Source organism: Corvus cornix, chromosome 5 (assembly GCF_000738735.6).
Source record: "Corvus cornix cornix isolate S_Up_H32 chromosome 5, ASM73873v5, whole genome shotgun sequence".
Lineage (NCBI taxonomy): Eukaryota > Metazoa > Chordata > Aves > Passeriformes > Corvidae > Corvus > Corvus cornix.
Window position 1 is genome coordinate 31,272,245 of NC_046335.1, and position 27,549 is coordinate 31,299,793.

General features: G+C 39.5%; 1 protein-coding gene across 1 annotated transcript in view; it reads left to right on the forward strand.

Annotated features, from left to right (window-relative positions):
- The first annotated feature begins 1,282 nt into the window (after positions 1 to 1,282).
- SPRED1 (sprouty related EVH1 domain containing 1) overlaps positions 1,283 to 27,549 on the forward strand; it is a 61,239-nt gene continuing 34,972 nt past the window's right edge. Inside the window, exon 1 of the mRNA XM_039552177.1 lies at positions 1,283 to 2,072. Coding sequence (XP_039408111.1) covers positions 2,044 to 2,072 — 29 coding nt within the window. The 5' untranslated portion in view covers positions 1,283 to 2,043. The remainder of the gene's footprint in view (positions 2,073 to 27,549) is intronic.

Here is a 27,549-nt window from a genome sequence, read left to right on the forward strand (position 1 = left end):
CGTCGTATCAAGCAGCACATTTACCATCTAAGTTCCTGAAAAGGGATTTGGTTGCTCTGCTTCTTGGTTTCACTGCTTTACCTAAATCAACTACAAATGCTTCCATTTCAGTGTGCATTTAGAAAAGCGGACAACTCAAGTTTACACACACCCTCCCGTGCCGTCACCCCCTTAGAACCGCAGTTAGGGAGTTACGGAAATAATTACAAAAAGGGCCCCGCTTTTCCTCGTCTTCGGAGAGCACACCGGTACAGCCTCACAGGGCACCGCTCGAAGCGGCGCAGCCCCGCGCTGCCGTGCCCGCTCGGCTCGGCTCGCCAGTGCAGCCGCTCCACGCCGCGTTCCAGCGGGACCCGGGGGCTGAGGGCGGGCGCTCCGGGAGCAGCCACCCGTAGCAGCTATCGGGCAGGGGGTCCCGCCTCACCAGCCCCCGCGCTCCCCAGAGACAGCTGCACTTTCCCGGCTACGTTCACTTCGGCTTAAAAAAGTAGCAAAGCGTGGGAGCCCCAGCCCGCAGGCGGAGACTCCGGCGCTCAGTCGCGCCCGCCCCGAGCCCCTAGCCGCTGCAGGCGACCGAGCTGGGCCCTTCGCCACCGGTGGGCCATTTCCTCCCCCCACTCCCAGGACGCCCTCCCCGGCCCGCGGCGGCGGCCCGGGGGTCTGCGCGGCCCCGCTCCGAGCAGGAAGCGCCCGGCGCGCCGGGGCCGGCGGGGCCCGGGAGCGGCGGCCCCGCGCCTTCGGAGCAGGAAGGAGCGCGGCCGCGGGCAGCCCGCGTATCCCTCCGCGGCACCGTGCGTGCGTGTGCGGCGGCGGCTCCCCGGGAAGCGCGTGAGGCAACGCCAGGGGGAGGGAACTACTTTCAGGAAACTCGAGCGTCGGGCAGCGCCGGGCGCCGCTGGGAGGGTGGTGGCGCGAGGCTGTCCGGTAGCGGGCGCGGGTCAAGGGGATTACTTTCCTCTCCTCGCTCTTCCCTCCTCTCCCGCCTCCCTTTCCCCCGTGGTTATTTTGGATCAAGCTGTGGCGGCGGAAGGAGCCTGAAGTCAACGCTTCCGCCCAGTTTTCCTGTTAGGAGGAGGCGGGGGCGGCTGCGAGGAGCCGAGGCGGCGGCAGCGGCCGCTAATGGAGTTGCTGCCGGGGAGGAAGCGCCGCCGCTGAACTTCCCTGCGGGCTTTCTCCCTCCTCTCCCCCTCGTCCTGCAGCCGAGGGCTCCTCTCTCGCCCTGGCAGCTCCGCTCCCCCTCCCTCCCCGCGCCTCTCCTCACACAAACAGCCGTGACGCATCCTCGCTCTCCGCCGTCCCCCCCCTTCCCACCCCCAGGCTGGTTTAAAACGCCTCCCTCCCCCCGTCGCCAGCCTTCTCCTTGGGGCCGGCGCGTCCTCCCTCCGCAGTGCTCGGCGTCGCTTTGGAGGGGGTGGGAGATCCTCGCCGAGCCTCTCTGCCCCCCTTTTCCCCTTCCCTCCCCGCCTGCCCCGGCCTGTGGCGGCTCCGGTGTCTGGAGGAATTTCTGCCGCCGCCTGCCCCGACTGTGCGCGGGAGGCGGGCGGGCAGGGAGGGAGGCGGCCGAGCAGCAGCGGGAGGAGGAGGAGGAGAAGGAGGAGGAGGAGGAGGGCAGCAGCGAAGGCGGCTGCAGCGGGAGATGAGCTGCAGCGGGAGGACGGTGCGGTGCAGCTTTTTGCGGCGGGGAGCCCTCCCTTGTCTCCACAACTCTGTCCCCCATTAACTGGGAGCAGCTCAAGAGCAGAAGATCCGTGGTTGTTGCTTCTGTTTGCACCACTACCTTCACCACCACCACCATCATCATCATCTCCAAAGACAGGGGAAATACGCTGCACCGCCGGACAACAGGATTTCAGGTTTCCAGGATAAAGACCGCTCTCCTCCCCCTTTCCCCCCATCGCTCCCTCACTCACCGCATCGCCCGTGCCCTGGCCGGGGGCGGCAGACCGGGGGGGGTAACAATGGTGAAGTTTCTGGTGAGTTCTGGCTGCGCCCTGGCTGCGTCGGTGCTGCTCCGTGTGCCTGTCGGATCGTGGTGAGGAGAAAATGAGCGAAGAGACGGCGACTTCTAACGAGTAAGTGGCGGTGCTCCCCCTCCCCTCCGCTCCGGGATCGGAATGGGGATGGGGCTCGAGGCGTCCCTTCGGCTCCGCGCCCCGCGGGGCCTTTGCCCGCGCACGTACGTGTGCTGTCCTCCCCCTGCGCGGACTGCGCATTTCTGCTCGCGTACATGGAAGCCCAGAAGCTCCCTCTTTGTGAAGGAGCTTGGTTTGGAAGGGCTACGAGCCGCCGGCCGGAAAAGCTTGGTTTAGTTAGAGCCCGGTAGAAAACGGTGCAGGTAACGATGGTGTCTTGGAGGGGGAGGATGGGTCTGAAATGCCCAGAGAGGTATCGGCACGTACTACCTCTGATAATATCCCATTACTTGTAGATATTTCACATGGAAAGTAGTGTGTGGGAGCTTCATCCTGCAGGAAACTGCTCCTGAATTTTAATTGGATGAGTCAGTCAGTGTAAATACAGCTTAAACCTACCCTAAAGCCCTTTCCCCCCCCCCCTTTTTTTTTTTTTAATTTCTTTAAATGAGCACTTGAGACTTTTTACCCCTTCCCTTCCCCCTCCCCACCCCCCCAGAGAGGAAAGGGATAGTTCAAGGATCTCTTAATATTTTTACTGTGACTGGTTTGGAGGAAATCCAGAGGAGATTGTGTGTGTGTGCGGCTGTATTCCCCTGCATGTAATCAGTCTTTGAAATACATTTGGGTCTGAAGCGATAAATATTTGTCAGAAAACATCTGAGTTCTTTATGGCATTGGAAAAGGAATATAAAGTATTTTGAAACTTTTCCTGTGATCGGGAAGTTTAAAGTTGATTGCTGCGGTCTCCAAGCCGTAGCGTTACGATTTGCGATGTCGGTGTTTGCTCGGGCTGATTTTATGAATGATGCGGTGACGGCCGCGGCCATGGCGGTGGGGAGGGAGCGCTGCGCCCATTGTATCTATAGGTAGCGGTGAGCGGCCGGGGAGCAGCCGAGCTGACAGGCAGGGTGCGGACGGGGCTCCTCCGGCAGGAAAGATGGATTTCCCATTTCACTGCCGTCTTCCGAGCAAAGCCTGCGCACCTTCCCGTGCGCTCCCCAAACGCGGCGTTCGGGTCCCCGGGGAGCGGCGCCGGCCGGGCCCCGTGGGGAGCGGAGCCCAGCGGGACGCGGGGCTCGGGCGCTGCCGCCCGCGGCGCTGAGCGGGCCGGGGGGAGCCGGGCCGGGGGGAGCCGCCGCGGCGCCCGCGGGGCCGGGAGCCGGGGCCGCCGCCGCCGCCATGTTTCCTTTTTTTGTGAATCGCTCTCATTTGCATACCACAATCTCCATTCATAAAAAAAAAATTACGGAAAAAGAATTGCTGTCACCACCGCTGACCTGTAGCGGAACCTGCCCTGCGGAGCACCCGGAGCGGCTGCTCTCGGGCCGAGGGCCGGCCTGCGGCCCGCGGCCGGCGGCGGAAGGTCTCCAGGACCTGCTGTATTAATATGTGCTGTTCGCTGCTTGTTGACACAGTTATGTGGGAAATATCAGCTCTGGGAGGTGCTGGGAGCACGTGATCCGCTCCATTCATAAAATACCTGGCTGTCCATTCACAGTGCAGTACAGTGTCTGCATTCAGCAGCCTCGCAGATCAGACCTGCATGGGAAGGGAGAGGCAGCCAGGCCGGCAGGTTTATCGGAGAGGGCAGCAGAAAGAGGGCTTATGGCTGCGAGCATGGGAAGTCACTGTAAAGGGGGATGTGGAGGGACGAGAAAGGCTTATTTTTATGGTTTATGTTTGTCTTTTTCCTATAGAGGAGCATTAATTCAGAAGTACCTTCTCACTGTACCATCTTACATTTAAACAAGGAAGAATTTTATTCAGAAAACGTTGAAATATTTTCTCCTCCAGAAATACTGACTCAAAAATAGAATACTAAAAATCAAATTCATTATTATGAACGCATTTTCAAGACAGCGTTTTAATCCATTTGGAGTAATTTACATTTCATTGAACAATACAGCCTTACATCTGCAAGAGATCAACATGGTGCAGAAGGAAGTCAGTCATACCTAATGAGGCATCTGAAAATGTTGCCTGTTGTAAAATACAGGTGACAGTGAAGACAACTAAATTGATAGAAATCAACATTGCGGTTCATTTTTGTCTGTTTACTTTGAGAATTTTACAGCAGATTAGCAATCATAGTTTCTCCTTAACCTATGCCTATTCTGAAATATCAGAATACTGGGAATGTTTTTAATATGGCATAAATTGTTTAGAGGTCAATGTATTATCTTTGATTTTAAATATACTGAAAATTAAAAAGCCCCACGGTGAAATTTACTGATGAAGGATCCCTGGAGCAGACAATGTATTTGTTTGATGTAACTGTTTTGTGGTTGCCAGTGTTAAAATTGTGATGTTCATTGCTCATGAGTACACTTTTTCATTATCTTAACAAATTGCATTGAGGTGATCCTTAATTATACATTCATGAAGTGGAGGAGGCTTGTTGTTAGTGCAGCCTAGGAGAATACCTGAAATATTACTAATCTTTACTTAATATGAGAAAGGAAAGCTCGCATACAGTATTTGCTTTGAGTTTGTTCAGTGGTGCCATAGAACTAAATGTGTTCTTATATAAATACCTTTACAAAGCACTATAAACAATGCTTTTTCTTAAAGAATAGATTGGGTTTTTTGTTGGTTTTTTTTAACTTCAGTTATTAAAATATCAGAAGAAAAATAAGAAAAATGTTTCTCAGTTGCTTTGCTTTTGTTGACAGCATTTTCGGCATGGCCAGAGTCATCATTTCTCTCTGGTTGCTTTTGCACATAGCACAAGCATGTCACTTTAAATGGTTGGGATATATGATTGAAATGCCATATAAACCATTTGTGAAAATAGGACAGATGTACAAACTGAAATTCATCGTATATTTAAAGTTCACCATGCGTAATTTTATCAGTAGAATTGATGACATCACTGCCTTGAGTACATTAACAGACCTTTCAGCATATAAGAGTGAATACGGGTATTCTGCAATGCATTTTGTGTCATTGTGGCTACCAGGTATATTCTGGTAATTGAGTGTTAGTTTTTGTTTATAAAACTTCGTTTTACAGAGTAAGATATAAATATTTGTGGTGTCTAGAGTTTGACCTCAGTTAATAATAAATTCTTAGTGATGGTGGGAAAGATTAATTAAGAAGCTACATTAAGGACTACTAGGTTTCTTCTTGATCATGAACATATGGAAGGCAGCCTTATAAAATTCTGATTACTACAGATGAGTCTTCATTGGTAATTTTTACATTGCTATTGTAATGATGTTATTGTATTTGTCGGTTAGGTGTTAGGTATTAGTTAAATGAAAGTATTTCTATACCTCCAGATAATTTTATTCGTTTTCTCCCTCAGTGATGTTTTGCAGTCAGGGTGGTCAGCATCAACACAATATATTCACAAAAAGTATCAGTTTTTAAATGAAGGAATTTGTAGGATTTTTGGACTCACGGGTCAATTTGCTACTCATGCAACGTAACATAATAATGTTAAAGGAGACGTGTCAGTGAGCACTGTACCAAATTCCTGTTTTGGTGGCAGGTTTTTATTGCTGTCTAGAAATGCGACTGAATTTCATTGTTAGGTAAAACAGAATAGTTGTTGTGCTCTGTAGTCCTCATTCAGTAGGGATGAATGATGACAGGCTTAAGATGGAGTCTGAGTTGCTGCAATCGAAAAGTAGGAGCACTGCTTTACTGGCTTGTTTACTTTCATCTGTATTGCAGGTGGCTGCTTTTTATTTCAGGGAATGTTACTGCTCTTGAATCATATTCAGAGTTGCTTTTACATATTGTATTTTTACAGGTTCAGACTGTCACATGCTGATTGTTTTACCACATAAATATACTCATTTTCCTAGATAATTTAATTAAAGAGATTGTAAATTAAACACAACATATTCTAATGCTGTTTGCTTAAGAGCCTTAGGTTATGATGCTATAAACATCCTGAAGTGTTGATTTGAAAAAGTTAAGGTGAACTAAATTTTCAAATAAGGTATTTATTCATGTCTTCCTTCAATATATATGAAAATACTGTTTGTACTTCATTTGTGCTTCAGAATTGTATTGAATTTGTCTTACAAGCCCAGATACTGAAAGATGAATGTGAAATTGTATCACAGAAAGTAATGCCAATTAGTTTGGGCTTATTAGTTCTGGGAGGATTTTAACACTTTTCAGCAGGCTAATTTTCTTTCTGCTGTTTAGGGCATATATAGACACTGAAATTCTTAATAATTTTTTTTTTTTTTTTTTAAGGAAAGGATCTTCTAACCCAATTGATTATATTAAATCATTGCAATTCTGATATATTTTCATCTGAGGGCATGGTTCCTTATAGAGTCCTTGGGAGGCTTTTCCAGTCTTATGAACGAATTCTTGCTGTCTGTTTGGCTTTATATTGTGTGACACTATTTTGAAGGTGAAACTGAATTTGCATGTTACATAATCTGAGAGTCAGTTGGGGGGGGTGGTTATTTTTACTTCTTTCTTTTAAAAAAAGGTTCACCCTAGCAACAGTCCTTGATTACTGTGATATTGCAGAAAAATGCTTTTGGATGTTTCAGCATAACTGGAGCCAGCAATAATATTTGAATTCAAGAATGCCGAGTGTTTCCCTTGTTTGTTCATTTAAAATTTAATGCTCTTGATGCCTTAAAGTGACAGTGAGGACATCAGCGTGACATTTAAAAGTAAAGTTGTTTCTTGAAAAGAATATATCCTGACAGGATCAGAAGTCACAGGATTAAAGCTGAGGGCTATCCTGATGCGTTTGGGGGTAAACGCTGGCAGTTTTGTTTGTCATTTACCCATTCTTCTGTATATCTGGAGAAACTGTGTGTACAGGTGATAACTTACTGGGATTATGACAAACACCAGAAATAAAAAAAAAATACTTTTCAGAGTATTGACACAAGTTTAAAAAGGAGACAAAGGAAATAATTTTGTCTTTTTTGGTTGTTACTCCCTTGATTCAAAAAGAGGACGTACAGTGTATGGCCTAAATGCTGCCATTCAGATGTTTAAATGTTTGCTTTCTCCCTTCTATGCTTCTTCCTCAGAACATGTTGCAGTTACTTAAAGGAATTTGAAAGATGTCGGAAGTTGCCATATTGTTCAGGATCCCAATTTCTTTATGCCTGTTTAAGAAGGAAATCTCTCGTTTTCATTTCTGTTCTAGTGTGCAACGACACTTAAGCAAGTAAATTTTAACTAGCACAGTTTGCACAGTTATTGAATGGCTGGAACTGATTGCAAACAGAAATTTAATGGTCCCCAAAGATACAAAATTTGTTCTTCTCTTCTTCCTTGAAAATATCCATACCTCTTTCTGAAAGCACTTTCTGTTAAGTGTCTAGTTAATTATTGGCAGCTGATGTGCTACAAAGTTTCCAAATTAAATTCAATAATATGTAAACACATTTGCAACATTTTTTTTATACGTTCTAATATTTGTTAGGTGTGTCTCCCATCTTCAGCAATGCTTGTTTTTTGATGGAAGAGGACTGAATGCTCTTTTTTATTGGCATATATTTCTAAACTTAAGACAATAGCAATACATGCTCCTGTTGTACTTGCTTTTTTTGTACTTGGTAAGTGAAGATTTTTCTTTTTTTTTTTTGGTTAATGCTTAGACTATGCTCTAGTAAAATCTGTTGGCTGGCACTATTCCCTGTGGTTTTTCTCATTCATAAAGTGATAACATTTTGTATATGGTAAAATATGTTATGGTATATCATACTAACAAAAGCACAGTACCTCTCCCATCTGAAAATTGTAACAGGAATCTATAAGACTACGGTGGTATTGAACAGCACTCACTTATATAAAGCAAGCAGACATTTCAAGTGCATGTGTTTTCTAGTCTTCTAATGCTTATCTTTATAGTAATGTTCATGCTGATAACTGCAATATTAATTTGTTTAAAATATATATATTAATTTGTCTATATTCATTACTTTATTATAATTTTCTCCTACATATGAAAAAGACAAAAACCCAAGCAACCTACAAGTTCTTAGACATGCTAAGGGACAAAAAATTTGCATTTAAGTGCTCTGAGTGCTAGAATTTGTTAGTAAATGTGGTTCTGATTAAATAACAATTCACTTGCTACATACAGGCCCTAACTCCCAATGCTCCAATTAAGGTGGGGAAAACAGATGATGATGATATTATTATTATTATTGCTATTATTACTATTATTAATTTTTTCCCAATGTAATGATGGTAAGTTAATCTAGCTGTGAAAGGAAATCACTCACAAGCATTTTTTTCTGTAAGAACTCACTGTCATATGACAGTAAATAATTCAAACAGGGAAAACAGGCCATAGAAACTTCATCAGTTACTGTGTTCCATTCTGCACTGCTGCCTGATACCAAGCTTCCATTCAGAAGGAAATATTTTTCATGTGCACACTATGCAATAAAATTCACCAAATGTGTACCATTGAAACATCTAAACCATCTTAAAAATTAGATGGTATAGCATCTATTTCTTCTTCTCCCCCCCCTCCCCCCAGATGTATACATTCCTGTGTCTTGACTACTGTTGTTCATGATTAGGTAAGGAAGTCTAATTCTGTTATAGCAAGTTTAACACTCACCTATTTGGAACTCCAGAAGGAATTCTGTGGCCCAGGTGCTTGGCTTGAATGGGTTTGTTAGCCAATTTTTGACTGGAATGGTTTGTGAGAGCAGGTGTCATTAAAGTCTATGGAAGAGTTGGGGTTTTTGGAGATTTTTTTTAAAAAAACTCCAGTAAAACAGTAATAAATGAATAGGCCTTCCCCAAGATGACCTGACAACTGTTGACAATCAACCTTTTTCTTTGACTCCTGCTGGCTAGTTGAGACACTAAACTGAAGTTTGTCAAAGCAAAAATGAAACTGATTTATTTCAGTTATAAGTAAAGTCAAATGCTGTCAACAAACAAGCGTACCAACAAGAAGCATCAAGAATTTCATTAATGAAACAAGTAATTACTGAAATCTAGTGTTAATTTTATTAAAAATTGTTACTGAGACTGACTGTCTTCCCTGAAAAACATCCAGTTCCCCAGAACTGGTAAGATATAGCTGTCAGTGAGGATTCCTGCCAGGCGTTTCTATTCCTTTAGAAATTGTGCAGAACTGTTTTGGTGAAGTGGTATAAACCTTGAGGGCAGAAGTGATTTCTCTCTCCTTAGCCTTTTGAAAGGATTAAGTAAGGGTAGTGAAAGGTGGGAGTACAGCGCCTGCTCTGATTTAGGAATTTTTATGTAGCTTCTTAGAAACTTTTCAGCCTCTCAGATGTGATAAAGTATTCTGAGCCCTGGGTATTTCTTTCTGTGCGTGGTGTGCTTATTCTGGATCCTAGTACAGCATGCCTTAATATGAGGCCTGTGATTGAGGCTGATACATGTTGAACCTTGAACAGGAATACATTTTTTTAAAGGTGTAAAGAAGCTAATTCAGGATTTAGAGCTGAGACCTGTACATTTAAAATGGGAAATCCTGAGGGTTTTTTTAATGTATGTATGGAGCTGACCTTATGTAAAAAAGCTATATGTTTGTAAGCACTAGTTATTGTTGATAATCACTGGTCTTTGCTTGCTTTAGGACCAAGAATAATTTGGAAATTTTGTAGTAGGACAGACTTAGGATAGGTATGTTTGTGCCCTCTTCAGGGGCTAGTTAACTATCTCTTTACAAGTTCCGCTTGTGATTCAAATGATACTGATCTGTGCTACTGATGTATGACTGTGCTACTATGATGCAAACAAATTCTGGCATTGCTGTCTCTAACTGGAAGATTTTTAAGAAGAAATTGATGCTGGTACCAATTGTAAATAATGAGCATGCCAAGGGAATGCAAAGTTGTAAAATTAAATGCTTGAGAATTGTTGGGGTAGAGAACTGAGATTTTTTACTCAAATACAATCCATGTGGCCAGGGTGTATGAATTTTGATGATTTTGGTAGTAAGACAGATCCAGGATTGTACTCAGATTGCTTAGGTTGTGCTCTCAAACCTTCAATATTAGGAAATGCCCATTTTCTTCTTTTTCAACCCCTTGCCTCATTTACTGCTCCTCCTGTGCCAGAGAGGAGGATCGTGTCTTCTGACCATGCACAGGTGATTCTGTGTAATTGAAGACTGCATCTTAGTAAGCGTTAAAACTCTATAAATACTATTACTGAAAAGTAAAGCACTATTCTGACAGCTTTGTTAGGGTTTTTTTGTTTGATTTGTTTCTTGAGTTTGGCCTGATTTTAGTCTTTAATCTTCAGATTTCAACTATGGGAGTATTTCAAATGTTGGTAATATTGCTGTAATTGCATCCAGACTTCTAGCGTGCTGTTTCTTATATTCTTTTGGCTAATGTGATTTTCTTAATCCTTATCTGAAAGTTGGGGGTTCTCCCCCCCCAGTTTGGAAGCTCTCTCTAGTTTTTTGAGAAGTTTATTTGACGGAATAATACCTTTTCTATGTTGAATTTCCTTTTGGTTTGGTTCTTTTAAGGCAGTAATGGCATCTGTTATGAGATGCACACTAGACACACATCCCATTGTGGCAAGTCACAGAGTGCCATGAGACTGTTGACAATGTATGGGCTTATTTGCTGTGGAGGCATCTAATGTATGGGTTGCCATTAAGCCTGGTTTTTCTGTGGTGTAACTCATGTATCCTATAGGAATAGCATCATAGTTCAGGCCTGTAAGTGCAAGATACTTGTCATTCTCATTGATATGAAAATGCCAGTTGCTTGTCATTTCTTAATGAGTAAATATGTTTTCTATCTGGATCTTTTTTCCTTTTTCGGGTGGGGTGGGTGGGGCAATTTGTAGGTAAACTGTGTTCATAAAATCTTTTCCTATGTTGTGCTCGGTGGTTCCCAAAGAAGTTAGTGTGTGTAAATCAGGCCATTATTAATTACACAGTTGTTTTAATGCATTAAGACCCATGAGCATCTTGACAGAATCTTGCTTCACCTTCTACTTTTTTCAGTCTCCAGAAAACTTTTTAATGGATGTGTAACCGCTGCTTGAGCAATCTTATGATGATCTCTAGCACAGTACTTTCATGCTTTCTGTATTTGTACTGAACGGGGCTAGCTTAAAATATCTTATATTGTCTTAGGTGTATTCAACTTGACACATCCTCTAGAAGAGCCCCCATATGCACCTTAAAATGTACGTGCTTTGTTACTATGGTGATGCAGAAGAATCGTGCATGTTAACAATCCATGTTAGGTAATGGAGGATTTGCACAAATCAGTTAAGCATCTGCCTGGGGCACAGAAAACTGAGTCTGTGACCATACCTGCACCCCAGCCTCTTGGCTGCAGGCAGGCTGAGGTAATCTTGTTATGAGATTACATGCTTTCCTGTTTTCAGGTTGTCTGAGGGGCGAAGATGATGTTTCAGTAATGGTTTCAGAAGTTGAAGTAGTCTTACCTGATCACATACTTTTAAGTATCTTCCATCATATACTTAGGGTATTCTGCATAGTGTAAAAGAGATGCTTGGCAAACGTGTGTTTGTCACTGACACAAACCCAGGTTTCTTTTTCTTTGAACTGCCTGGGCTGACGATGCATGAATTCATGAGCTTTCATTTCTCAGTTATGGCTGCCTGCAAATCCTGCACAAGGAGAACACATTCATATTCGTTCCCCTGAAGCAAGGTAGAAAACATGAGCTCCTCTTCATCTGTTAGCTGAATTCTGGTTGAAGAACAGGTCTATTCAAGGAAGCTGTTCCAGAACAACACATGAATTTAGAGTGCTGTACCTTAGTATAGTGTAATTTCCTGTGGGGAGCCTTTTATTTCCCTTGTTCCGGAGTAAGTTGTGGTTAACTAGGGGAAAACTGGTAAGTTTAGTTGGCTCATTAGAGGAGCTTTTTCAGGTTCTCCCTTCTTTCCTTCCCTGCTGTACATTTTGAAAACTGTAGGTTTTTTGCATTAATTACTTTGTTTGTTTTGTTTCTTTGTGGTTTTTTGTTTGTTTTTCATTTGATAGTTTTGTTACTGCTGAAAGTGATGTATCTTTTCCATGTTTTGAATGTGTTGGTTTTGAGCTGTGTGGGCCTCCAGCCATCCTCATAGGTTTGGTTTGGTTTTTAGTATTTTTAGGAAGTACTTTTTTCTGAGTATTTCTCTGTATTAGTGTTCTCATAGAGGTTATCCTCAAAAGCTTCTCTGGAAAGTGAGCCACTGGTTAGTGTCTCTTGGAGATGTTTCACTGGTCCACTGAGCATCCTTACAGGTCTTAATACTGGGGTTTTACCCTTGAGCAATGCTAGCAAGAAGCTTGTGTTTTACCACTCTGGAACAATAAAAACATAACCCAAATAAAAATATGTGTTTCCTTTGCTGTAGAAGGAGAGAATGCTTCCCACAGGCTACAAGTTCATCCCCTTTTCAGCAGTGAAAGAAAAAGATATTACAGAAATGTTGAAAATCAATGTTGAGTCACTTCTCTGCTACACAAAATTCAACTTTTTTGATATTTGCAAACAAATCTTCCTGAAGTAGAACTACTGTTACATGTATAGCTCCTTTTCTGAACACAACCAAAATGCATGGATTAGACTTGAGGAATAACTGGAAATAAGTTAACCAAGTCTGTTATTTCAGCTGGTTTTTTAGGCCTGAGCGGCTCTTGGCAGATACAGGATTGGCTTTTCTACCATTTGGCAAATCTATGCTGCTTGAGCCCCACAACTGAAGCTCAATGGATGAAGTAAGAGCTTTTAGTTAGTTTTAAGATACTCATGTTTCTTTCAGCATGAGCTTGGATCAACTTAGCATCCCAAATAAGGCATATTTCTGCCTTATCTCTGCCATGTTCTTCAGGAAAAGAGCATTTCAGTAGAGAAGTTGCAAGAGAGATGCTAATTGTATTTCACATGGCAAAGGAGGAAGGATCAAGTGACACTTCTCAAGGGCAAGAGTGATTTTGGTCAGCTTTTCTGAGATTGCTTCACAATTAAAGTTAAAGGCAATTACAGTCAGGTAGTGCAGAAATTACAGTATCCTACAGCAGAAGTTATTTGTTTTTTGCATTTTTTATTTCTTCAGTTATACCTATGTATTTTACAGTGGAGAAAACATAACTGTCATTTCCCAGTTACAGCATTAATATCCATGATCTAGGGTGTATTTGGTGAGAGGTGACTTTTTTCAGTGTTGTTACTACTTCACTTCCCTTATTTTGTCTAAAGAATAAAACAGTATATTTGATTCCTAACAACTGAAATGAAAGATGCTGTTCAATCTTTTATCATTAACAACAAAAAAAAATTGGTTGTATCATGTTTTCAGTAGGCTATAACTTCTGTTAGCTTTATTTACACTGGAAAATTGTGTTCTCCAAAGGACTGATCTTGCTTTCCTCTGCAATGAGTTTTTACTTTAATTCAGCAAATTATTTTGTCAGGATGTACTCCTGTTTGTCTTTGGGATTTGTGCTTTGTCAATAACAATGCTGGTCAAAAAGTAGGAAGATCTTTTGCTCTTCCATGCAATAATGCAAAAATGCAATATTCCAATAGATCACAAGAAGCTCAGATCGATAGTTCTCCCAGTTTAAATAGCCAGGTATTTTTTGTATGCCTTTAACTTCCGACAGTATGATCAGAAATTGCTCTAGCATCTGGCAGTGCAAGTAGAGACGTTTATGTATTCCTGCTGTCCATCATTTTTTAAGGTTTGTTTTTTCCTGATGATAAAACTTAGGTTCATTAATCTTCAGTCTCTCAAGCTCCATTATGTACCATTTTCTTCACAAAGGAAAATGTTGTGTGTGTGCTTTATTCATTCCAATACTAGGCTTGTACTGTAGTTGCCCAGTCTTGGCTGCTACCAAGTGAAGTTCCAAAATCCACAGGAGTTAAGTTGAATTCAGTATTAATCATATTACTTGAGATACACAAAATTATTTACCTGTCACACTGACAGGTCTCGAAGTTGTTGCTCCTTTGTAAAACTACCCAGAAAAGGGCAGTCATAGATCTTCATAAGTCTATGGGTGTTTTTAAGAGATGTAAGCAAATGCCCCCTCCCCCAAGCAGTATGAAGATTTGCAATGATATACCTCATATATGCTACTGGTGGGTTTGTTATAAAGGTTTCTCATAGACTATGTAATTTGAAATACTTAACTCTTCAGGATAGGTTTGAGGGTTTTGTTTGGGTTTGGCGTTTTTTTCAGACCCTTTCTGTTAACCTTGAAGTTCAGAATAAACTGCAGTTATATAAGTACACAAGCCATTTAAAATAGAAATAAAAGAGAATTCCATTAATGCACTGCATTTAATCGAGACTGACAAATCCAGTTTCACTAAATATTTGACACACAAAATAACTTTGACTCTATGTAGTTAATATTCCCCTCTTAAAGCAACTAAAGCAAATTTACAGTTGAAATCAGTTAATGAGAGAGAGTGGGAGTAGATTTATTTAAAATCTACTGAACTTAAATGCTCACTTGTTTGCTTTTTAATGGTAAAACAGATCTGTGGTTTGAAATGGTTTGGGGAAGTTGTGACAAGGCAGATGATGTTTCAGAACTGTTTGAAGACTACAGATGGGTCAGCTACCATTTCTCCTTTCTGGTAGATTGGAAATGTCCCTTTGAAAATGTCTGAGAAACTCAATAGACATTGAACATGTTCAGAGATGCCATTAGTATCTGGACAGTGTTCCAAGAGCATCACAAATGAATAATTATTTAGTACTATATTTTATTATCATAACATCTTAATGCTGCTGTTACCTGAAGATGATCATGCTTTACATAAAAATGTAAGAGTTGTCATAAAGGATCTGGCAAAAAATCTTGTTTACATCCTTTCTCTGACTTTTCCATTTGCTGTGGAACTTGGTTAAATCCCATATGCATCTGTTTCCTCATCAGGAGCTTTGAGCTGAAAGATATTATTTCTTTCTGGATTCTTTGGTGGGGAACTTTACCACGTAGTTGTTTGGTAGGACTTCATTTGACTTTAGCAGAAATTTAGGTTTGGGTGGTTTATCTGTTCTTAATTGAAGTGTTGTGTTTTCTGGCATTTAGAAGTTCAAGCAAACTGAAGTTGCTATGCCAGCTTATGCAGTTTTAATCTTTTGGCATAACTCACTGTTCATGCTTGATGGTAGGACTTGAAATTAGTCTAATCTAAATGAAGTATTTCAGTATCTGTGTACTGAATGGGTGTTTCCTTTCTTGAAACCATTTGTCTCACAAGAACCATGTGAATAAGGTGATGAGGGAAAATAGTAAGCATGATGTTCTAAGGAAGAACTTAGCAATTCAGTTTTGTTAGGAAATACATTGAATTTATGGTCATGTCAGTGTCAACTGCTTGCTTTCTGATGTTAAGGTGGTGTTTTTGCAGGTAGAGAAAGGGATTGGGAGGCGCTGGTGCTCTTGGGTTTTGGCCTTGAACAAGGACCTCATGAAGTAGGGAGGAGATTGCCTGTGTCACTTTCCTTCAGTCTCCATTCAGTCAAGGCTCATTCATTAATACCTGGAAACTGGGTGGGTTTGTTATTTGTTTGTTTTGTTGGCTTTTTGTTGTTGGGGTTTTTGTGTGGTTTTGGTTTGTCTGTTTTTTTTTTTAAGATGCTGCTTTACGCTAAATACGATTGAGGTGCAAACAAAGGATTTCTTGATTAAAAGTTAGGTGTAGACTTCAAAATTTACCTGTCTGTTCCACTTAACTGTAGTCTGTCATTTTTGTACTCAAAAAAAAAATATGCTTAATGGAAATCAATTGAATTCAAGGAAATTCTAACTGCTTATTTGGGCCAAGGCAATACCAACTGTAAATGAATTCATATGGGTTTGAGAGAGCTGCTGAGTGTTTTAAATTACTTTTTTACCCCCTCATAGCTGTTTGTGTTGTTGGACTAGAGTTAAATTATACCAGGGCTGGTTTTGTTGCATGCAACACTTCTCAGCTGTAAAATCTTTTTTCAAAGTGGTATTAGAGACATGAAGGCATCAAATGAAAATAAGGGCAGGAGTGTGGAAGGACAAAAGTAAAGCTGCTGTAAGTGCTACCTACAAAATATATTAATTCCTTTCTCCTAATTAGAGCTGGACCTTCTGCCAAGACAGGTCTGCTGTTCCAGCTGGGGCTTGCAGGAGGTGATATATACTATTCTTTTAATTCTCAATGGCATTGATGGTAACTGAAGCTACTGTTCTTTGCTCCTGTCTATCCTTGTTAGAAGTTGAAATGAAAGGCAGTGGAGACAGTAAGACAATGTTGAAAGAAAAAAAAAAGACTGACAAGGAGAGAAATCTAGGGCCTAGTTTTAGGTATGCATTTAAAAATCAATTAGGCAAACTGCTGGCATTAAATTTCTAAAATTTTTTCAGATGGCTGTCTTGCAGTTTGAAAGCTCTTCTTGTAGCAGATTTTTAAGCTTTTTCATTGAAGTATATAGTACAGTGAACATTAGAGTCCTTTATTAAAACTGCTTCTCATACTGAATTATTGCCCTGTTGCCCAGTGCATTGGGTTCTGGAAAAATACCTAGTAAACTCCACAGACGAATTGATGTCCTGTTTGGCAGTGTTGGAAGCTATAGATAGTTTGTCTAAGAATTGCTTCCAGTCCTACCGGTGGTATCCATGGACCTAGTAAGAAAGCATTTATAGGCAATTTTTATCAGCTTCACTTGTTAGCTTTCTTGCTACTTTAAAAGAATGCCCAAACACTATTCTGAAACTTTAAAGAAAATGCAAAGAGAAGCTTAAATGTCTCTGTGGGCTATGCAGCTGCCACTCTTTATATGAAGAATGACAGGCTTCACCAGAATGTCTGGCTCTTAAAGCAGGAGACCATGATGCTGAAACACATTAGAGCAATGTTATTTATATTCTGCCAAAAGCAATTATCCTGCAAGACTTATAAATATGTGTTAGCTTTTATGTGTGTGATAAACTCTACAGACTTCCACAGAGATCTGTAGGTCTACTCAGAGTGATATATTTAAATTTTTGCAGGACTGAAGCCCAAGTGTTTGCATAAAAAGATGTTTCTAGTTGCAGGCATATGCTGATTATTCAGTAGCATGGCAGGAGTGTTTCTTTGGGATTGGTCTGTTACGATTAGGATTGTTAGTATGCTGAGCTAAAGAGTTATATTTAATAGTATTTGATAAGAGTTGTTTTAAGAAACCTGTCTGGATCCACCAGTATTTCATTTCAGCAACAGCTTCTAAGATCCCAAGGGCTCTTATCTATCCTAGTACCCTGTTTTTAATTTCTGTGGGTCCTTTACTTTTTTTTCCCATGAAGATTTATTACTCCTTAAAATTACCTTCAGTTAGCTACTTCAGGCCCTAAAAGTGGCTTTGTTCTGTGCTGTGTCTTTTCGTCACCCTGTGACAGAAAATGAGCTCCACTGTTTGAGAGGAAAGGCCTGTACTTTGGTTCTTGGCTACCAAATAGAGCAGCTTTTCTGTTCACCCCACAGCTGTTGTTAATGTTTCATTCTGCAACTGCTAGAGGATGGGCAAGTAACCATCCTCATACGAGACAAAAATATAACTCCATTAGTCAGCTGGCGTGGGTTGTTGAAGCAAAAATGCAGGCAGTATTTTCTCCTGGTGGAGAAAAATCCATCACATCCTATTAAAGTTGCCATTAGCTGACTATGGGGCAATGTACATTTCCTGAATTCATGATTGCCTGTTCTCCTTACTTTGATGGCTGTCTACTTTAAAACTTGTAATTTAGTCAAACTGTTAGAAGATCATGTTACATCTCTGGGGTTAAATTTATTTGACATATAATCTGTCTGGGAAAATCCCCTAAGAAATAATGATGCTTGATACTAACGGAACCTCAAATTTTTCAAATTATTGTGTGAATTAGAGAATCTCATTCCTAAAGAGGTGCCATGAAATTTCTCAAATCTGTATTGCCCTATAGGACTTCTAAGATTTAGTATTTAAACACTTTACTGTTAAACACAGATTTTTAAGTTTCTGTTGAAGGTGGGGTTTTTTGGAGGGGGGAATGGGGGAATTGTGATTTTTTTGTTGGGGTTGTTTGGGTTTTTATTTTTTACAGCTGTCTTATGCAGGTTGAGAATGTGATAGGCTAGTGGCACCTTTGACATTCTGTTGCCAGTATTCATTATAAAGTTTAAGTGAGGGGAAGTTATAAGCCTTCAACTTTTTCGCACTAAACATTTGAACACTTAAGGTTTTTGGATGTTTAATCTTAATATGAAGTTACGACATAAAGCAGAACCGAGAAAATAAAAAGGTGCCATCTTTTCCTAGCTGCTTATCAATGAAAAGAAAATTATTTTTCTTTGGTATTCTGGAAGTGTGACACTTCTGTCATATCTATAGCAGTGTTTCAGTAGAGGATGACTTTTTCTCTCTAAGGGAAATACATATGTGGTCAGGCTTCTTCTTAGTTTAGTGCTTAGAGATTTTGTTAAAATTCCTTATTTCTTTAATTGTTTATGTACTTTTTGTTTATGTAATGTGGACAGAGTGAAATGTACAATCTCTTAAATTGAGAGGGATGAATATTTAACCTTAACATGAGGACTGAATGGTTCTTTACAATAACACTTTTGGTATTAGTGTATCAAATGTCATAGATCATTGGTGACAGGTGCATTAACGCCTATAAATTAAAGGCAGACTATTAGGCAGTTCTTATGCTGTGTGGCACGTCTGTTTCCACGTTGTGTAGGATACTGATGAAGAAATGGTGCAATGGGAAACTGTGGTTTAGTTTTGGTCCTTATTGCAGTAATGTTTCAATGTAGGCAGATCCTGGATATATCTCCAGCTACTTGACAGTTGTCTGTCTCTGGTGGTTTTCATGTTTCTTTAGGGCAGGTAATAGGCAATGCCTTCCACCGCTTGAGTTTTGCTCCCTATTGCCTCTGGTAGAGTGGCTTCTTGTTGTTCCCAGTAAGTTATCTCTGTGGTAATAAAGAATTTAAGAACATAGCAGTGAGCAGAAAAATTAAATAGGAAAATTATATGCCTGTGTTGGTATACGGATATAATGACTCTACTAATTGAATTAAACTAAAAAGTAAAAATTACGTAGCTCCAGCTGAGGGAACTATTTTCTGTCAAGTAATTTCTTGCATGCTCATGTAAGTTTGTGTACCCTAAAACCTAGTATAAAAATGCTGACAAAATTATGTGCTGTTTTACACAAGAATTTGGTTGCTGGGCTAAAAGCTGTTGTGAAATGCGATTATTAATATATTAGATTGAAAATAAAATCTGTGTAAAAATAATTTTTAACTTCCCAGAAAAGAACATGAGCGAGATCCTATTTTAGTGTATTTGATCAGACAATTCTGGTTTTACCAGAGTTAAACACAGGTTCGTGGATCTAAAGGTTGGGCCCTTTTGAGAATCTTACCAGCTCTTCACTGAGAATGAGTAGTGGAATATCTCCTGAGGTGCTGTGTCTTGGAGTGGTTTTCCTACGGGAGTTTTGCAATTTGGTGTTCACTAAAGCTTTAATGCTTTCCCGTCATGAAAGGAAAATCCATCTTCACTATGTTTCTGATATAGGCAAGATGTAGTAACTGGTCTCTGTGACGTGTGGACATGGCATGTGGACACTGGTATCTGTAAGCTCTCGCTCTTGCCTGCTTCTCTTCAGATTGGCTTGGTAGGAAGCTTGTTTTGCCTCTTATGAGTTGAGAGAGATTGCCATATGGTCTGGTATAGTTCATGTACACAACTGTGATCCAGTAGAGGAAAGGCAAACTCCCAACCCCCCTACTGCTGTTTCAGAAAGGAACAGACAGGAGGAAGTAGGAGTGAGAACAGATTTCTGGATAGATTGGTAGGCAGTGGGGTGAATTCTTAGCACTTCCCACCAGAAGTCTATTCTAATAAGCATCAAGTTTTAACTGTGTGTATGCTGCTGAGGAAGCTGGAATATGAATATGAAGAGTAAATGCATAAATAAACTTAAAGGGATAATTTCAATTTAAAATTATAAAAGTATTTATTTCATAACTGAAACAAGGCTGTGGTGCTCTCAACCTCTAGCTGTGTGAAGTTAATCATGGCTTGATTTTTTTTTTGTTTTTAACTTCCATTTTTTCAAAATCTACATTCAGCTGAATGTATGCACTACTGGCTTTATCTGGAAAACACTGCTGTAGCAGTACCCTGACTGAATGAGACTTTCCTAGGGTTAACACCTGGTGGTGGAAGTACATGTATAAATAGATCTATGGTGATTGAAATATGCCAAATGCAACAGAAGTTTTTTCTTGGTTTCTGGGTCCCTTAAAGCAAAGGGGTAATGTTATTTGTTCCTGGAGTGTACAGGAGGAGCAAATGGATTTTTATGTTAGACAAATGGCTAGGATATCGGTCATCAGTTTCAGTCGGATTTAAATCTTTACTGCCTTACCGAGTTAAAGTAGTAAACAACAAAAGAGCAGTCTATTTAGAATTAAAAATTTTCTGTAGACTATAGATCAACTTCTATGGCTTTCCTGTGGATAAAAAAAAATTATTTTATACATACATGCCTTCCCCAAAATGAATATTTTAGATAAGTCTTTAAAAACCTATGTAAACCTGTATTTCTAATGATGAAATACAGTTTTGGGCTACCAATGAAAGGCACAGTTTGCATTCACCTACACAGCCTTGGCCCTAGATGTAAGGGGCACATGACTGAAGGTAAGTTGGGGCACTCATCTGTCAGAACAATCTTTTTGGGAGGATGGGTTTTCTGTTTTGGTTGCACAACAAGTTCTCTTTACAGTTGTATACTGATTTAAGTTGACACAAAGGAGGTAGGGAAATTGTACCCCAAGACTGGAGAAGAATTCAGGCTGGATTTAGGTGCGTAGCTGCTTTCCCATTATCCCACAGAAGCAAAAAATTTTTGCTGCAGACCTACAGATGCTGAATCACTGATAGAGCTCTAGATTTAGGGCTGCTTAGACATCTCCTATGAATAACATCTTGCAATTAATAAGGAACTCAAAAAAATGAGAGACCTACGTAGCGTTTATGTGCTTTGCATAGTACAGTGTACTCCTATCACATAACTGTTCAATGGAGCATCGCTCTTTAATTTGTCTCCTGGAGATGCATCGTCTGTCTGTGTCAAAATGCTTACACGAGTGCAATCTTTTTTCTTTTGAGTGCCAGTTTACTGGAACCCAATGTTTAATGTTTGAAATCCATGGATTTTGTATTTCCTTTTTTCTCAATAAATGCTGAATGACTTTCTGTAAATAATGATCCTTATTAAAGGATGAATAGCTGCAAAACTTGTAGGGTTTTCATGTTTGGGGCTTTTTTTTCCCCTTCTTCCTCTTTTCTAGAGAGAAGATTTGTATTTCCTCTCCCTTATGCGCTTGGCATAATAATGTAGGAGCATAAACTGGGGGGGGGAAAAAGTGGTTACAAGCAACAGTGGTTCATGATGCCACTAGTACTGTAGTTTGGAGAATGTGTTTTACCAATAAATTGACTGATATCAATTTAAAGCATCTCCTTTACAAGTACTTAGTTAACAGTGTGGTCATTTCTTCAGTTTTTGTTTATTGTGAATAAATGTTTTGTAGCAGAAAAGGTTCAGTTGCCAAGTGAATTTTTCTACATTGTTTTGAAAAGCTACTTTTCTATTTTAAAACTTTTTTTGGGTGATATTTCCTTGAGTATTGGTGACTATGCATCAATGAAGGTGAGGTGATGAATCACTTCAGGCAAATCACATTTGTTTGGTATATATTAAACTTCTTCCAAACAGAGGCTGCTGTTTCCAGTGAAAAGATCCAGACTGAGTACTCTTAACCCTTCCTGATGCTTACCGTAGTTTGTGTTCAGACTTGTAAGTTCATACAGTAGGACTTTAGTCTTTAGTGCTAATTTATTGTAAAATTATTGTTTCATGAGTTTGGCCATATATGCTGTATCAATGTTTTAATGTGCAGGATTGTAGTACTCGTTTCTTTTTTATCTGCACTGAAAGTATTAGCTTTTGCATGGATTAATGATACATAGATTTAAAGCTATGTGCAGGTTATATGTGCTTATAATTGATTCTCTTCTTGTGATGTATTTTCAATAGTATTTCTTGTAATTTCTGGTTTCTCTCACTACATTATGGGATGAAGTTTTTAGTGTTCAGAATACTTATTTTCTGTGCTACCAGAGTTAATCCCTTTGCACCTTCTGGAATCAAGAGTGCTTTCCTTTTGTGTATTCAGTCATTACATAAAGGAAATTGTTCATTTTGTTAGCATGTCAGCTGGGCTTTACTAATACCAGGAGGGCCAAAACCTCTTGCCATAAGAATTCAGAGAAAGAAAATATATGTTTCTTGGGAGGAAGAATATTTTTTTTCATTAGTTTTTCACATGCTTGGTCCTCATAATTCTGTACATATGAAGCCAAAAAACTTGAGTATTAAATTTTCTCTTTATGTTTATACTGCAGAAAAAGGACCAATGTGCCAAACTTTGTGACTTAAATCCTGGGTGTTCATACTGTTAGTTGAGTCTTAATCTCAAAATACATATGTAATGTAGATAAGCAGGCAAGCTCCAACCGGGCTGTAAAATGACTGACCCGTTTCTGTGATCCATTCGGACTTAGGTGGATGAGAGTTTGGCAGCCGTTGCTGACAGTGAATCAAACACTGTCAAATTCTACTGTCTATAAACTGAACACTGATAGATGTGTTCAGACACTGCTCAGGAGCTTGCAGTAAGTTCATATCTACAGAACTGCTTTGGGTAGTTATGGGAGGGCCTTGTGACAGTAATTTACTGATTAGGGTTGGATAATTGTTCTGGATTGAAGTTGCTCTTTCTTCTGGATTATTCTTGATTCACATCAGCTTTCCTAATGTTGATCATTGCAAAGCTGCAGAAACAGTGGAGAAAAGTGCATGGTGGAAATGAATGACTAGGGCAAGAGAAGGATGGAGAGTGATTCTGGCAACAGTGCCGGTTCATATTACTTTAAAGTGCTTATAACAAAAATTGTAGTGTAGCTATGCAAGTTGCCTTAGATTTATTAGTAGGAGATAGTGCAGAACTGTCAGTAGTTTTATGTTCTCTCACAAGTCTCTGTTAAAGGACCTCCTGAGATCATGCTGCAGAGTAGTTTCAGGAAAGATTAAAAGAAATCTGATTGCTGTGCGTTTTCAGCTGTCTCTGCTTACTCAGAGTTACTTACTTCTTAAAACCATTCTTTCCACTCCTTCATGATGCTTACCAGTTTTCCACCTGTTAAAACTGTTAATATGATGTAGATTTTGATACAATAATTTGTATTTGCTGGCAATTATTTAATATACAGTTAAAAATGAAAAATTTCTGTCTTACTCTGGGTTTTTTAATTGGAACCAATCTAACCAATTTTTTTCTAACTTAAATTTGGCTACAAGATTTTATACTTCTCTTTTAATCCAGGAAAAAAATCAGTGTATTATAGAACGCCACAGCATAAGTATTGCATGTTAAACAGCAATGTGCATTGTGATTATGCTTCTCATTGATGAAGGGCACCTAGTTTTTCCTCATGTGGCTGCTTCTTGTTTGGGAAAAGGAAATACTGTTTCCTTTCTCTTTCCTACTCCTTCTGCGTCCCTTATTTTATTTTTTTCTCCTTTTCTCCTTTTCTTTTCTCCTTCTTTTCTTTGCTCTGCTAATGTTATTTACTTGGCGGGGACAATTTATACAAGCCATATTTTCACTCTCAATCTTTTCATGTCACTGACTTTTGAAACATCTATTACTTCACTTTGGTTACTTGAGTTCTGGCATTTTTAGCTCCCTCTTCTTCCCCTTAAATAACTCTTAGGCAATCCCTTTTTTGGTGCTTCCTAAAGAAACAAATGTGTCAGCTGGGGTTTTTTTTGGTTTTTTTTTTTATCATCTTTTTATGTAGAATAGGCAATATCAAGTTTTTTACTTGGTCTTTGGTGAAAAGGCCTCATACAGGTGGTTGTCTTGAGCATTGGCCATACGATGCTTCCCAGTCAACACAGGGGTGTTGAAACAAACAAGGATGAGCTACAAGGATGTAGCTACCTAATGGTATAAATTGCCTAGTGACAGTTCTAGAATTCTTCTACTCAAATAATTGCTTCTCTTTATTAGTATTATTCTTTTTAAGAACTTACTGACTAAAAAAGTCTTTTATCCATTCCTCCCAGTATTATTGAACTTACAGGCAAATGAATCTGTCTAGGAATTGCTGCATGACTAGAGAAGATTCTTTCTTCTCTTCCAAGTCAATATAACTTCTTGATATTTGAGCAACAAAATTTAAGAAGCAGAGCCCTCAAAAACACTATTTTACATCCTGTATGTAAAGCTCATATGTGATAAATGCATTCCCAGTGTTGGGTTTTGAGTGAAATGTACAGAATTCTGTCAGATGTACTTGTATGATACAGCCAATATTTGAGGCTTAAACTGCTAAATAGTGAAAATTTTGGCTCAAAATTTAGGGATTATTTGTTAGCACAACTAAAGCAGTTACTTGTAATATGCTTTTGGTCTTTTGACCTTGCTTTTCAGCATGCATAATAAAATGCTGGTTGCTTTTCTTCAGCTAATAAAACAGTTAATGACTTCTCCTGGCTTATTTGAGTTACTTGGATAGTATCCTTGCAGATAAAAGTACTCAAAATTCATTGTTGTTTATAATATGAGAAAATTATTTGTAATCATCACTGTTTTGATAGTAGACTCTGTCCTGGGAATATGAATATAGAAGGTCCTTCTGTTGCTGCAATAAGAGCAAAGTTCTGTAACAAAACACGTGGGTACTAACGAAACAGCAAAATTAAAATCCTCGAGTTTGATCTTCTCCATCTATACCTATTTGTTCTATCAGTTTAATTTCTCCATATGTTTATTAAATATATAAAGTCTTCTGTCTCTCTGAGCAGAGGTATTTAGTTTTCTGGTTGTATTTCTTCAATTATACAGTCAGGATTCATTTCCAGTACTGTTAAATACAGGGACACAAATATTTTTGGAATGACTTAATGTATTATCTCATTAATTTAGTAAGATTTTTTGGTTTTGTACTTTAGCTTATATTTTATAAGCTATTATACTCTTGTATAATAGAAGTGGCAAATAGCCACTTAAAACATTTTTACAGTGGGTAGCAATCAGTTTCGTCTAGTAAAGCTGTGCAACATAGAAGTCAGAGCTGCACAAAAAAAAGAATCTGCTTAGTGGTTCTTACGTGACATTTTTGTCTCAATGATTGACTTCAGCTAAAAGGCCGTTGTTTCACTTCTTGCTTGGATTCTACTGTCTAGAAACTGTTTTGAGCTTCCATTGCACCATGTTGCACTTGCTGTAATGGTACTCTAATCATATATTTTGTGCAATTTGACTTAGCTCACTCCATCAGAAATTCCTCGTTATGGTGAAGTTCCACCCTAAACCATAATTTATCATAGAATTATTTGTATTAGAAGGGACTGCAGAGGTCATCTAGTTCCACCCCCCTGCCATGGACAGGGGCATCTTCCACTAGACCAGGTTGCTCAATGCCTCATCCAAGACACCCTTGAAAATGTCCAGAAATGGAGCATACACCACTTTTATGGGAAGCCTGTTCCAGTGCCTCACCACACTCAGAGCAAAGAACTTCTCCCTAATATCTAAACCTATCCTTCACCAGTTTAAGGCCATTACCCTTCTAATGGTATTAATGGTTTTAAAAGTCCAAAGAGGAAACAAGGAGATGTGATTATAACACTAAATTGTCTCATTATCTCATCATCTCTGTTGTAACCCTTTGTTTTGGATTGTGTTGTTGCCAAAACAAGGAAAATGTATCTGGTGGATCCCTTTTAAGTAGCTGAATAGACAGAGATTATTGTAGGAGTTCTCATGACTATCATTTATAAAGAATTTGTTCTTATTTTGGTTTATTACGTATTTGGTGGGGCAGGGGAATGCATGTGTACTCCTTACTCTTTTTTTGTGCAGTTGCTTACAAGTTTCTAAACTTTTTTTCTGGAATAGCAGCAAATAATGGAACTTAAATAATCTTCATTTTGAATTCAGAGGCTTTTCAGTGCCTTGTTATTGCTTTGTTCTGTGTTATGTTCATACACTACCCATGTATTCATTACATGCAGCTTTTTGTAGAAACTTGTGAAGAATATTACTTCAGCAGTAATTGGAGTGGGGAATGTAGTAAATCAAGGCTTAGTTACACTTTTTGGGATGTACTGTTAGAATTCCTATATTTTGATCTTAGGGCTCGTGAATCACCTATTTCTATGCTTAGACTGCTGGTTAGGCTGCGAATTATTACTGAGATTATCAAACATAATCATACAATTATATAATGGCTATGTAAGTTACATTACTCATGCTGAGGTATGGCAAATATAAAGGGCATACCATTGAAACATTTTGAATAATCTTATTAATCTTTTGTTTTTTCTAGTTCGATGGATTATTGTAATAGAAATATTTGCATTTGTCTTTATTTCAATTTACTTCCTCTCTCTGAAATATTCATGGTTTCTTAAAACTACGGAAAAGACTGGTTCAAGCCACAAAACATGGTGCTGTGTAGCAAGGGAATGGTAGCTTCTTTTTCTGGTCAGTGAACATACACCTTTAAAATAGTTCTTTAAAATAGAACTTTCTCAAGTTTACAAGCTTGTCTTTCTTAAGGCTCATTTGGACTTTCTTTTTTACTCTGATGTTGGTGTTGTTAAGCATTTTGCAGTTTGGTTGGTAGTCTTTCTGTTTTGTTAGTGCCGACATTTATGATTTGTCCATTTGTGTGTGTTTGAAACATCCTTTTGGATATTTATTGTTTTCTTATTATGTTAAAAGTCGAAATTTAGGCATTTTCTTAGAATAGAATTTACTTTGCAAGATCTTTTTCATATTGTCTGGTTAAAGTCCTTGAAAAGCCACATCAATGTAAATGTTGAGACAAGATTTAGATTTAACAATATCAATGAATGATACAACAATTTCAATTCACATGGGTTTAAACACATGAATGTTGTTTGTATACAACATTCATTAGCAATCTCACAGCTCAACAAGGCTGTTAAAGGAAGAGTATTTTTAAAAGTGTGGATATGCTTTATTTGGTTCCAGGTTCTGTTCTTTTCTGTGCAGGCTGAGTGGGAATGCATGCCAGAAATGACCTGTACCTTTTTAAAATTTCTTTTAATGTGATAAGAATAAAATTTAAATTTTGTGCTTGCCTACCTAACATTAAGTGTTATTTTAGGTGAGTAAGCTCAGTGGATCTTACGCTTTTTTCTACCATAATGTGTTGCCAAAAGTTCAAGACTATGCAGCAGCTCACCCCCTAAGCTCTTTACACCAACAGGCAACTCAAAGCTTCATTGAATTGTGCTCATTACAGATGGACCCGGCCCAAAGGGTCTGTAGTCCAGGACAACCTGACAGAAATTCAGACAGAGTAAATACAA